General features: G+C 36.9%; 1 protein-coding gene across 8 annotated transcripts in view; it reads left to right on the top strand.

Annotated features, from left to right (window-relative positions):
- LOC138318710 (tyrosine-protein phosphatase non-receptor type 21-like) overlaps positions 1–12896 on the top strand; it is a 32409-nt gene extending 19513 nt beyond the window's left edge. For 7 of the 8 annotated variants that reach the window (XM_069261346.1, XM_069261339.1, XM_069261343.1 and 4 more), the window contains 7 exons: positions 257–376; positions 712–930; positions 1267–1395; positions 1666–1740; positions 3405–3564; positions 4032–4189; positions 8058–12896. In XM_069261346.1, coding sequence (XP_069117447.1) covers positions 257–376; positions 712–930; positions 1267–1395; positions 1666–1740; positions 3405–3564; positions 4032–4189; positions 8058–8186 — 990 coding nt within the window. In that variant the 3' untranslated portion in view covers positions 8187–12896. The remainder of the gene's footprint in view (positions 1–256; positions 377–711; positions 931–1266; positions 1396–1665; positions 1741–3404; positions 3565–4031; positions 4190–8057) is intronic. The other variant, XR_011207911.1, reaches the window with a different exon arrangement.
- Positions 12897–12924: the final 28 nt, after the last annotated feature.

Raw genomic sequence — 12924 nt, 5'->3', positions numbered from 1 at the left:
TTGTAGATATTGCATCTTAGAAATTAAATTCAGTTTACAGGGTTCCACACAAAAGGCATTTATATCAAATTTAGCTTTTCTGTTTGTGGTAAAAATGCTGACATTGTAGTTTTGTCTCCATACAAAATAAAAAAAACCTATCAGATAATAGTTTATGTTTGACAAATGACCGAAATTTAACAGAATGGTACGGTTGAGAATGTGCATCATTAAAGTCTCTTCAGCATATTACAGATTGTATTTTCTTTATCAAAAGGAGGGAATCAAGCGACGCATAGGTCCACTAAAAATGGCTGCCCTAAATGGTCTTACATTGTCACGGCCTATGGTACTAGCCTTAATGAATGATGAGAGCAGAGCACCAAAAGACGAACGGGTAGGATTTCTGATACATTTACGTTTCTATATGCTATATTATTTTTGGTCAAAGCGCATTCTAATTTCTTGACTGTACATTGTGATTCCTTGTTCAATTCAGTCTATTCTTAAAATGGATTTGGTAAAGAATGTATCATAGGCATCCGTTTTGATATTTAGTGTGTTAGCCAGCTGGGTTTTAGTAATGGTAAGAAGATTCTATTTTAAGATGACCTGATTATTAGAGGTTAATAATATAATCTTAGCAAAAAACTGAATCATATTTTTTCTTTGAAAACTTATCTCAGATAGAAAATTTAAATGTTTGCATAAATGTGTTTCTTTTTTTTTCAGAGAAAGTTATTAGAAACAAAACTGTCAGAGAATCTCGTATTTAAGGAATTCGAAGAAATACCTAAAAAGGCACCATCTATGGAATGCCAGTGTGCTAAACTTACTGAAAATGAATCTCGTAATCGCTTCCGTGATGTTCTTCCTTACGATGCAACGAGGGTGAAGATTAGTCCTAGGAAAGATAATCCATCAGGATATATAAATGCATCACATGTAAAGGTATGGAAGCTATTTTTTAATAAATCAGGGCAAAGTTAAGAGACCAGACATCTCTGTGGTGTTATTTTGGAGGTGTGGATACAATTAATAAGGCAGGAATATTGCATTTTCATAAACCAGGATTGATATCTTATCACTTTACATCATCTCAAAAGAACTTGAATATTTATTATAAATACATTATTTCGTTATGTCAGCCAAACCCTGTAAGACTCAACTAAATTGATGATGATTGCCCGTTGTTGACCTTATCAGTGATTGACCTTGCTCGACCTAATTAATGATTGACCTTGCTCAACCTAATTAATGATTGACCTTGCTTGACCATTGTTACAGCTTCCAGTAGATGACAGAGTGTGGTGGTATATAGCTACACAGGCACCCATGTCAAACACTGCAGTCGACTTTTGGCAGATGGTCTGGGAACAGGAAGTGGACGTGATCGCTATGCTTACTGCTGTTGTGGTCAGTTTTTTTTTACATTTTGATAAATATTTCCCTTTCTGTGAAAAATTACAAAAACAGAAAATTAAAGATATTTTTATGGCATATTTTGACTGAAACCGAAGTATGTAGAAAGAAAACTTCACCAATGGTCTCTTTCAATAAAGAGCACATCATATCTCAGATTTTCGAGATAATTGTATCATACTATAATAAATTTACTTAACTGTTGAGTATATAATATATCTTATAATAGGTTCAATTTTAACAATTTCCATGATTGATTTCCAGGAGCTGGGAAAAAGAAAATGCTATGAATATTGGCCTCAGGAAATTGGTCCAGAGCACAAGATAATCTTTGGTCAGGTAAGTGTAAGATCACCCAAACAATAGCCAAGTGACTCATTCTTATTACCTGTTGTCCCTCATCCTACATCTACATGCATCTCAAAACCACCGTTGTAAGTGAAGCTTTCATTTGCTGTTACATTTTGAAATGATATTGACTTTTACAATTTAAGATGACCTTGATCTTACTTTCATAGTTTGAGGTGATCATAATATTATGACTTTGAACTTTATTCTCTCACTTATATAGTTTAAACTTTTACAATTTGAACTGGCTTTTAAAATCTTACTTTGATCTTAATGTTGTTATCCCCCGCCCAACGAAGTTGGCTGGGGATATACAAATGGGTTCCATCCGTCCGTCCGTCCGTCCGTCCGTCCGTACGAATGGTTTCCGGAGCATATCTCTAAAACCAGTAGAGATATTTCCAGGAAACTTCATACACACATTGGTCTTATGGTCTAGTAGTGCCTTTTGCTATTTTTAGGTTTTCATTTTTTGCATTTTTTCCGTAACCATGGAAACATTGCTGAAAATAACATATTTTTGTACCAGGTTCGTTTCCAGAGCATAACTCTAAAACCAGAAGAGATATTTCCACGAAACTTCATAGGCACATTGGTCTTATGGTCTTGTAGTGTCTTTTTCTATTTTAAGGTTTTCACTTTTTGTACTTTTTTCTGTAACCATGGAAACATTGCTGAAAATGGCAGATTTTTGTGTAAGAATCGTTTCCGGAGCACAACTCTAAAACCAACAGAGATATTTCCATGAAAATTCATAGACACATTGTTCTTATGGTCTAGTAGTGCCTTTTGCTATTTTTAGGTTTTCATTTTTTGCACTTTTTCCGTAACCATGGAAACATTGCTGAAAATATCATATTTTTGTACCAGGTTCGTTTCCGCAGCATAACTGGAAAACCGGTTGAGATATATGTACGTAACTCCATAGGCACATTAGTCTTATTGTCTAGTAGTGCCTTTTGCTATTTTAAGGTTTTCATTTTTTGCACTTTTTCCGTAACCATGGAAACATTGCTGAAAATATCATATTTTTGTACCAGGTTCGTTTCCGCAGCATAACTGGAAAACCGGTTGAGATATATGTACGTAACTCCATAGGCACATTAGTCTTATGGTCTAGTAGTGCCTTTTGCTATTTTAAGGTTTTCACTTTTTGTACTTTTTTCTGTAACCATGGAAACATTGCTGAAAATGGCAGATTTTTGTGTAAGAATCGTTTCCGGAGCACAACTCTAAAACCAGCAGAGATATTTCCATGAAACTTCATAGACACATTGTTCTTATGGTCTAGTAGTGCCTTTTGCTATTTTTAGGTTTTCATTTTTTGCACTTTTTCCGTTACCATGGAAATATTGCTGAAAATATCATGGTAAATGGTAAATGTTACTTTGCAAAACTCCACCCATCTTTGTGTATATAGTCTAATATAAATGTCAAGGCTGTATACCTGATTCAACAATTGCAGCCCCGCTCTACTTGAATTATACTTCATCTTTCTTTGGCTCAACTTCCTTTTTCCTGTTTCTTTTCATACACCTAAGTCTCCACAATCAAACTTACTTCAGCTTTGATATCTCCATTGGCGGGGGATCTGAATGACTATGTCCTTGTTACTTTTACAGTTTGAAGTGACCTTGAAATGCTTACTTTTACAGTTTGAAGTGACTTTGATGTTTTGTAACGACTCCCTGTGCTATGTGACCAACAGAATATCTGTGGTACATTTACCAACTAAAAAGGAGCGACAGTTGTGGCACCTTCAGTACACAGACTGGCCTGATCATGGCTGTCCAGAGGACATGTATGGCTTCTTAGGTAAGTATTAACAGAGACAAAAGATCTTGATGACTTCTTTCATGTTATACTTTTACAATTATGCTTATATTTTAAAGAAGATATTTGATGACCTCTGTCACTAAGTGGTCTGAAAAAGACATGCTAGCATTTGCCCCTCTACCTTGTTATTGACTGATTGTTGGTGCTTTTTCAGTTACCATATTACCAATTACCAGTATTTTGATACTGCTCAATGAATATGGTCTTACATATAACTAAAACAAAAATTCATTGCAGAAATTTTAGTAAATACATGTATTTGTTATACAGTCAAAACATAACAAGACAGCAAATGAATAGGATTGAAAATTGTTCATGTCTTCATTAAGGGTTAACTGTATTTACCAGATATTTAACTTTGAACTTGTAACTTTAAAGGTAATAAAATGTATATGAATGCTACTTGTTTAAAGATTTTGTAAACTACAATATTTGAATATCGACAGGTTTCCTGGATGAAGTTGAGTCGGTACAAAGACTGGCGGAGAGTGAGGAGGGAAGTGGGAAGAAGTTACCCATCCTCGTCCACTGTAGTGCTGGTGTGGGGCGGACTGGGGTAGTCATCCTCACACAGGTCATGAAGTGGTGTCTGGAACACAACCATGTAAGTATTCAGTGAGGAAGGATAGTGGAGGGAGCAGAACCATGTAAGTATTCAGTCAGGATGGGTAGTGGAGGGGACAGAACCATGTAAGTATACAGTCAGAAGGGATAGTGGAGGGGGCAGAACCATGTAAGTATTAGTCAGAAGGGATAGTGGAGGGAGCAGAACATGTAAGTATTAGTCAGGAGGGATAGTGGAGGAGGCAGAACATGTAAGTATTAGTCAGGAGGGATAGTGGAGGGGGCAGAACCATGTAAGTATTCAGTCAGGAGGGATAGTGGAGGGGGCAGAACCATGTAAGCATTCAGTCAGGGGGGATAGTGGAGGGGGCAAAACCATGTAAGCATTCAGTCAGGAGGGATAGTGGAGGGGGCAGCACCATGTTAGTATTTAGTCAGGGGGGATAGTGGAGGGGGCAGAACCATGTAAGTATTCAGTCAGGAGGAATAGTGGAGGGGGCAGAACCATGTAAGCATTCAGTCAGGAGGGATAGTGGAGGGGCAGAACCATGTAAGTATTTAGTCAGGGGGGATAGTGGAGAGGGCAGAACCATGTAAGTATTCAGTCAGGAGGGATAGTGGAGGGGGCAGCACCATGTAAGAATTCAGTCAGGAGGGATAGTGGAGGGAGCAGAACCATGTAAGTATTAGTCAGAAGGGATAGTGGAGGGGGCAGAACATGTAAGAATTAGTCAGGAGGGATAGTGGAGGGGGAAGAACCATGTAAGTATTCAGTCAGGAGGGATAGTGGAGGTGGCAGAACCATGTAAGTATTCTGTCATGAGGGATAGTGGAGGGGGCAGAACCATGTAAGTATTCAGTCAGGAGGGATAGTGGAGGGGGCAGAACCATGTAAGTATTTAGTCAGGGGGGATAGTGGAGAGGGCAGAACCATGTAAGTATTCAGTCAGGAGGGATAGTGGAGGGGGCAGCACCATGTTAGTATTTAGTCAGGGGGGATAGTGGAGGGGGCAGAACCATGTAAGTATTCAGTCAGGAGGGATAGTGGAGGGGGCAGAACCATGTAAGTATTTAGTCAGGGGGGATAGTGGAGAGGGCAGAACCATGTAAGTATTCAGTCAGGAGGGATAGTGGAGGGGGCAGCACCATGTTAGTATTTAGTCAGGGGGGATAGTGGAGAGGGCAGAACAATGTAAGTATTCAGTCAGGAGGGATAGTGGAGGGGGCAGCACCATGTTAGTATTTAGTCAGGAGGGATAGTGGAGGGGGCAGAACCATGTAAGTATTCAGTCAGGAGGGATAGTTGAGGGGCAGAACCATGTAAGCATTCAGTCAGGAGGGATAGTGGAGGGGGCAGAACCATGTAAGTATTCAGTTAGGAGGGATAGTGGAGGGGGCAGAACCATGTAAGTATTTAGTCAGGAGGGATAGTGGAGGGGGCAGAACCATGTAAGTATTCTGTCATGAGGGATTGTGGAGGGGCAGAACCATGTAAGTATTCAGTCAGGAGGGATAGTGGAGGGGGCAGAACCATGTAAGTATTCAGTCAGGAGGGATAGTGGAGGGGGCAGAACCATGTAAGTATTCTGTCATGAGGGATTGTGGAGGGGCAGAACCATGTAAGTATTCAGTCAGGAGGGATAGTGGAGGGGGCAGAACCATGTAAGTATTCAGTCAGGAGGGATAGTTGAGGGGGCAGAACCATGTAAGTATTAGTCAGAAGGGATAGTGGAGGGGGCAGAACCATGTAAGTATTCTGTCAGGAGGGATAGTTGAGGGGGCAGAACCATGTAAGTATTCAGTCAGGAGGGATAGTTGAGGGGGCAGAATCATGTAAGTATTAGTCAGAAGGGATAGTGGAGGGGGCAGAACCATGTAAGTATTCTGTCAGGAGGGATAGTGGAGGGGGCAGAACCATGTAAGTATTTAGTCAGGGGGGGATAGTGGAGAGGGCAGAACCATGTAAGTATTCAGTCAGGAGGGATAGTGGAGGGGCAGAACCATGTAAGTATTCAGTCAGGAGGGATAGTGGAGGTGGCAGAACCATGTAAGTATTCAGTCAGGAAGGATAGTGGAGGGAGCAGAATCATGTAAGTATTCTGTCAGGAGGGATAGTGGAGGGGGCAGAACCATGTAAGTATTTAGTCAGGGGGGGATAGTGGAGAGGGCAGAACCATGTAAGTATTCAGTCAGGAGGGATAGTGGAGGGGGGCAGAACCATGTAAGTATTCAGTCAGGAGGGATAGTGGAGGTGGCAGAACCATTAAGTATTCAGTCAGGAGGGATAGTGGAGGGGCAGAACCATGTAAGCATTCAGTCAGGAGGGATAGTGGAGGGGGCAGAACCATGTAAGTATTCAGTCAGGAGGGATAGTGGAGGGGCAGAACCATGTAAGTATTCAGTCAGGAGGGATAGTGGAGGTGGCAGAACCATTAAGTATTCAGTCAGGAGGGATAGTGGAGGGGGCAGAACTATGTAAGTATTCAGTCAGGAGGGATAGTGGAGGGGGCAGAACCATGTAAGTATTCAGTCAGGAGGGATAGTGGAGGTGGCAGAACCATTAAGTATTCAGTCAGGAGGGATAGTGGAGGTGGCAGAACCATTAAGTATTCAGTCAGGAGGGATAGTGGAGGGGGCAGAACCATGTAAGCATTCAGTCAGGAGGGATAGTGGAGGGGGCAGAACCATGTAAGTATTCAGTCAGGAGGGATAGTGGAGGTGGCAGAACCATTAAGTATTCAGTCAGGAGGGATAGTGGAGGGGGCAGAACCATGTAAGCATTCAGTCAGGAGGGATAGTGGAGGGGGCAGAACCATGTAAGTATTCAGTCAGGAGGGATAGTGGAGGTGGCAGAACCATTAAGTATTCAGTCAGGAGGGATAGTTGAGGGGCAGAACCATGTAAGTATTCAGTCAGGAGGGATAGTGGAGGGGGCAGAACCATGTAAGTATTCTGTCAGGAGAGATAGAGGAGGGGGCAGAACCATGTTAGTATTCAGTCAGGAGGGATAGTGGAGGGGGCAGAACCATGTAAGTATTCTGTCATGAAGGATAGTGGAGGGAGCAGAACCATGTAAGTATTCTGTCAGGAAGGATAGTTGAGGGGGCAGAACCATGTAAATATACAGTTGGGAGGGATAGTGGAGGGGGCAGAACCATGTAAGTATACAGTCTGGAGGGTTAGTGTAAAAGGGGGAGAACCATGTAGGTATTCAGTCAGGAGGGATAGTGGAGGGGGCGGAACAATGTAAGTATTCAGTCAGGAGGGATAGTGGAGGGGGCAGAACCATGTAAGTATTCAGTCAGGAGGGATAGTGGAGGGGGCAGAACCATGTAAGTATCCAGTCAGGAGGGATGGGCAGAACCATGTAAGTATTCAGTCAGGAGGGATAGTGGAGGTGGCAGAACCATTAAGTATTCAGTCAGGAGGGATAGTGGAGGGGGCAGAACCATGTAAGTATTAGTCAGGAGGGATAGTGGAGGGGCAGAACCATGTAAGTATTAGTCAGGAGGGATGGACAGAACCATGTAAGTATTAGTCAGAAGGGATAGTGGAGGGGGCAGAACCATGTAAGTATTCAGTCAGGAGGGATAGTGAGGGGGCAGAACCATGTAAGTATTCAGTCAGGAGAGATAGTGAAGGGGGCAGGCTTAGTTATCCACATTGATCATGGAATTGTTATTAAATACCATAATGTAAGCAAGGGAAGAGATGGTAGAGAGGTTGGTTGGGAGATGGAGGATTGCAGACAGTCTTAACCAGGTCATGGAGTGGTGTCTGAACAACAACAATCCTTAGGGCTAATGTTTGGTGGAGTTTAATGTGTTGTAATGAGATTTGTTATACAATGTATTGTCTGCTACCTGTATTTTGAATGTTTAGTTAATTCTCCTTCGTTTGTCTTGTAGGATATAGATCTCCAGAAAGCTCTAGGATCAATCCGCCAGCAGCGTATGTACCTGGTACAGACTGTGGGACAATACAACTTTATACATAAGACACTCATACAATATCTGAAAAACACACGACTCATATGATCCAACGGAAAAAGTAGGTCACAAGATGAAGCAGTTTCGCTTGCCTTTATTTCAATGAGGACCAATGTATATAGTCTAGCACAAATGCTGGTCAGGAAGTGCAACATTGGATATCTGGTATAATTTCCTATAGAGAAATGAATACCTGGTATTAGGATTTGAAATTGAGCCTCACTATGCAAAGATTTCAGGAGTTGAAATGAATACATTGTAATTCAGTTTTGTAAAATGTTTATCGTTTTTACATTGTAAGATCCATAAACTTTGAAGTCTGTATGATTTAAGACATTTGTGGATAGTTAATTAGTGCTTACTTTGTATCAGCATTTGCCAACTCGACCCTGGTGGGTTTCTACATATACCCAGGTAACATGATTCCTTAGGCACAAGTAACATTTGACATGTTGGTTTTAAGGTTCACACTATTATAGGATTCAAGAGGTTGAAATGTGAAGTTCAATATAATTTCCATTATAATGATTTTTACAATGAAGCAATGCTTTAAATGTCCGAAAAAAATCGTTCACCAGGTGTGAAACTGTTGGACATGTTTATATTTTTCACTTGTGCCATATACACACACGAACATTATTACCAGTTGAATTGTTTTTCAATACCATGTACAAATCACTTTGATATTGGCATTCTTTATAAAAAATAATCGTTAGAATCGCAGTTAAAAGTGTATGAAAGTGTATGACTATATGAAACAGGGAAACACAAAAAAAAGCTTTTAGATATTTTCAATTATGATTTTATTAGTGGTGAACTTGTAAAAACTTATTTAATTTTTTCTGTATTTGCATATTACGGAGTGATCTGTCCTTGTGGGAAGGTATTGATTATGATGTCACATGTTTGAGAGCGTAATGTCATACTTTTTAGAGAAAATGACCTGAGTTTGGCTCACAATATAATGATGTTACAATGAACACCAACTCACAAGGGAGGTGACTCTGTAAGATACAACGACGGAAGATACAGGGAGAGATGGACAAACAAATTATGTCACAAGTGTTTACATCAGTATTGATTTGTCCTTCAATACACATTGGACTGTTCTAATTTTAAAGCAGGAACACTTCATTATGAAATTACAGAATTTAATTATTAATTTAAAACTGCCCGATCTGATTGGATATTGTGTTTCAATCTACACGTGGTATTACAGTCATAAATAGAAAGTAGAAGATGATAAAAATAGCAAATAAATTGTAAAAACATATTATGTATTTTTAATTCTCTTTCAAAGAAATTGTGATATTTTTAAGCATTTGTGTCATAGAATTTCCTCTGAAATGTGTGTTTTCAAGAATTATTCTGTTGAAATATTGTATGCAGTATATTGTAACAAGATCAAGGATTCAGTGATTTAATGATACTTAATGCTAAGATTATAATGAAATTATGCAAAACTACATGTAGGTAAAAAAACGTATTATAAAATTATATACTGTATATTAGATACGATGTAGTAATTCTATAAAACATTGCCAAACATTAAGGTGTAAAGATCAGCATTGTTGTAGGAAATTATATCCATTTACTCATTATATACTCATCGTACAACAACTCATGCTTGACCCATATGTTCATGTATGTTTTGTTAAGTTAATCTAGTCATTGATTGATTGAAATGTATTGTTTGTTGAAATTATATGGTTTTTTTTAAAAGTTTTTCATCCCATTATCAAAATTCTGTCAAAATCTATGTAATGAGTTTTATTGGGTACCGGTAATCTGATTTGCTTTTCTGGATTTTTTGTTTGGTTTGAGAGAGTGAATGATGAATTAACAAAACAGAGATAATTTGCTTAAAAAACTAGACAAAAAAACCCCAATAATATTGTATTCTCCTACGATAATTGTTGTTTCAAAGGGGTTTATTGCTGTTTTTGAAAAAAAAAAATAGAAAAAAAGTAAAGTGATAAAAAAACCAATATCATAACTTGAATATAAATAAAAAATATTTGATAATTCTCTTTGTACTAAAATGTTATTACTGTTTTCTTTTTAGATAAAATAATATTTTTTTACCAAACAAATAAGCTAAATCACTATTGAAAACAATTGGTAATAAAACCGAAGTTGAAGTTGAATAGATGAATGGTTGTGATGGAGTATGCCAGTATGATATGATTGAGATTACCTGGTGCAATATATATAATGCTGTGTAGTTATTTTAATTCTGTAAGGTGTATTTAATCCATAGTATATGTTTACAGGCACAAAATTTCATTGAAGTTTACTATGCTTTCTTTGTTGTACGATTCATATGGTAGGATCATTTGAGAATCATGTATAATTATATTTTTAATTACACTTTTTAAGATTTGGAATGTGGAATGATGCCTTTTGTACACTTGTTTTATATTTGGTATATATTGAATGTGGTTGTGAATTTGTGATGCTGTCAGGCTAAATATTTTGCATATTTACCTTATGATTTTTAAAACGCGGCATAATTCAGTTAAAAAACTACTGTATTAAAAGCAGTCCAATTCTGACAATCATGAGTCAAAAGACAAATTTCTTTATATCGTTATGTTTTAAACTGTAGACGGTTTTGTTTCATTTAACAATTTTGGTATATACACTATGGAATATCTTAAAAAAAACAAAAAGTAAATGCAGTAAAAATGATCCATTAGATTGTACAAAAATTATGGGCTAAAAATATAAAGGCAGGTAACTCTATATATGATTGTTTTAATAATTCCAAATTGCCATACTAAATGATTTCACTAAACATGTACAACATTTAGATAAGGATTTTGGTTGATGTTAATGTGTTATTTCAAATCATGAAAATAAATATGTAATAATTTCAACTATATATATATGCTTTCCCTTATTTTAGCAATAATATTTTTAATGTACATGTAATAATTCCCGATTTAAAAAGTGAACTTTTGAAATGTTTGATAGGTATGTAGTACATTTGTACATCTGTTTTTCATTTCATGTGCCTCTATATTAGTATCTTTGATAGGTATGTAGTACATTTGTACATCTGTTTTTCATTTCATGTGCCTCTATATTAGTATCATGCTTTTTTCATTTACATATATATTTTTTTTTCAATTCGAAGTTGTAATATAGTCATATTCATCATAATCAGCATAAAAGTGGATATTTTATTTCTTTTCTTCTTTTTTTGTCTTTCAAAATTATTCAATGTAGATTGTAATGAAGTTTAAGGTTTAAGTATTTACAAAATGATACACTCATATATATATGTACTGTCTAACCTTTGAATTCATCTTAAGTTATCAAAGGTTGAGTAAACAAGGTTGTAGTACATGTGTTTGTTCCCTATAATTACTCCCATAAACATAGACTGTAATAACAGTTTAATACTGTATCCAGTATTGTTCCTCAAAAATCTATTTTATTTGTCTTGTTAAGTAATGATAATTGATCAAACTGACATTTATTCTATGGGCTGGAAGAGAGGAAGACATTTTCACAAATCTCCTCCCCAATTGACAAATGTTTTGTTTAAAGCCATAAAACCTGTATACTTTATACATGTACAAGAACTCACCAGGGGTTCATAGTATATACCTTATATCACAACTAGCCTCCCCTCTTTCCTATAGAATACATTCAGAATAGATCATAACAAATATCAGTATTATAGTGGTAAAGTAAATCTAGGAAATATTAGTTAAGTTTCTTTAACTCTAGAAATCCAGTATAATAATTGCAGGCTACATTCTTTCCACCTTCTTAATCTTCCTGATGATACTCAGCCAATTGATGGCTAGCTGTCGGTCAAACCACCCTTGGATTACTGGTCACTTTGTATTATTGATGTCCTAACAGTAAATCATAATGTGTACAGGCCTAGGGTGTGTGTTCTGACAAAGGTTTGAATTATAGGCAAACTGGAAATTTTATGTAGGTAAAGGGAGATAATCAAACATTTTGATATGAAATCTTATAAGGTGTTGACTGAAAATATATTTTGTGACAGATCTTATCATTGTAACCTCATACCTTTCATCAAAAGAAGACATTGGATCTGTTTGAAGAATCTCTTAGTATGAATATCAAATGATGTAATTCATATAGTCTCATGCAGAACGTACATCTGTGTAAAATTTGGAATGAAAAACCTAACAATATTCCATTACCTAGTGTAGTTCAGTAACTGACATAAATACAGTCAGATTTAGAGAGATTCACTTTTCATTGTGACAATTCATTAATTATTATTTATAAATCTTAAAGGATTTCCTACGTTTTATTTTCATAAAATTCATCAAATTATTTACTTAACTTAAGCATATCTAATACCTATCCTACTATCTTACAAGGGATGTAAGGGTCATACAGTCATTCTAAGCAAGATTTCCATGTTAATTTTTATTCCATTTTCTGTATGGTTCCATTATTCCATGCCTGTTCCTACCAGTATTTTGATTAACCCATTCATTCCTTAAATTTCATAATGACTTGAGTCTAAATGAGTCTTCGTGAGTAAATGGGTTAAGTGTTTAAATTCAAACCTTAAGATGAAAACAAAATCCAGTTCCTATAAAATATAAATGGCACCAATATGTTACAACCATTGTCTATTATATATCACAGAAACAAGTATTTATCCTTTTTGAATTTCCTTTACCTATATGTACTATATAAAACTGTAGACAGCTGTAATGGCATTCTATGGGACTGCAAAAAATTAAATATACAAAACTTAAATCTTGTCTTGTTTTCTTTACGTCTATTT

The sequence above is a fragment of the Argopecten irradians genome, chromosome 3, assembly GCF_041381155.1.
Source record: "Argopecten irradians isolate NY chromosome 3, Ai_NY, whole genome shotgun sequence".
In the NCBI taxonomy this organism is placed as follows: domain Eukaryota; kingdom Metazoa; phylum Mollusca; class Bivalvia; order Pectinida; family Pectinidae; genus Argopecten; species Argopecten irradians.
This window is presented reverse-complemented; position numbering and strand designations above follow the sequence as displayed.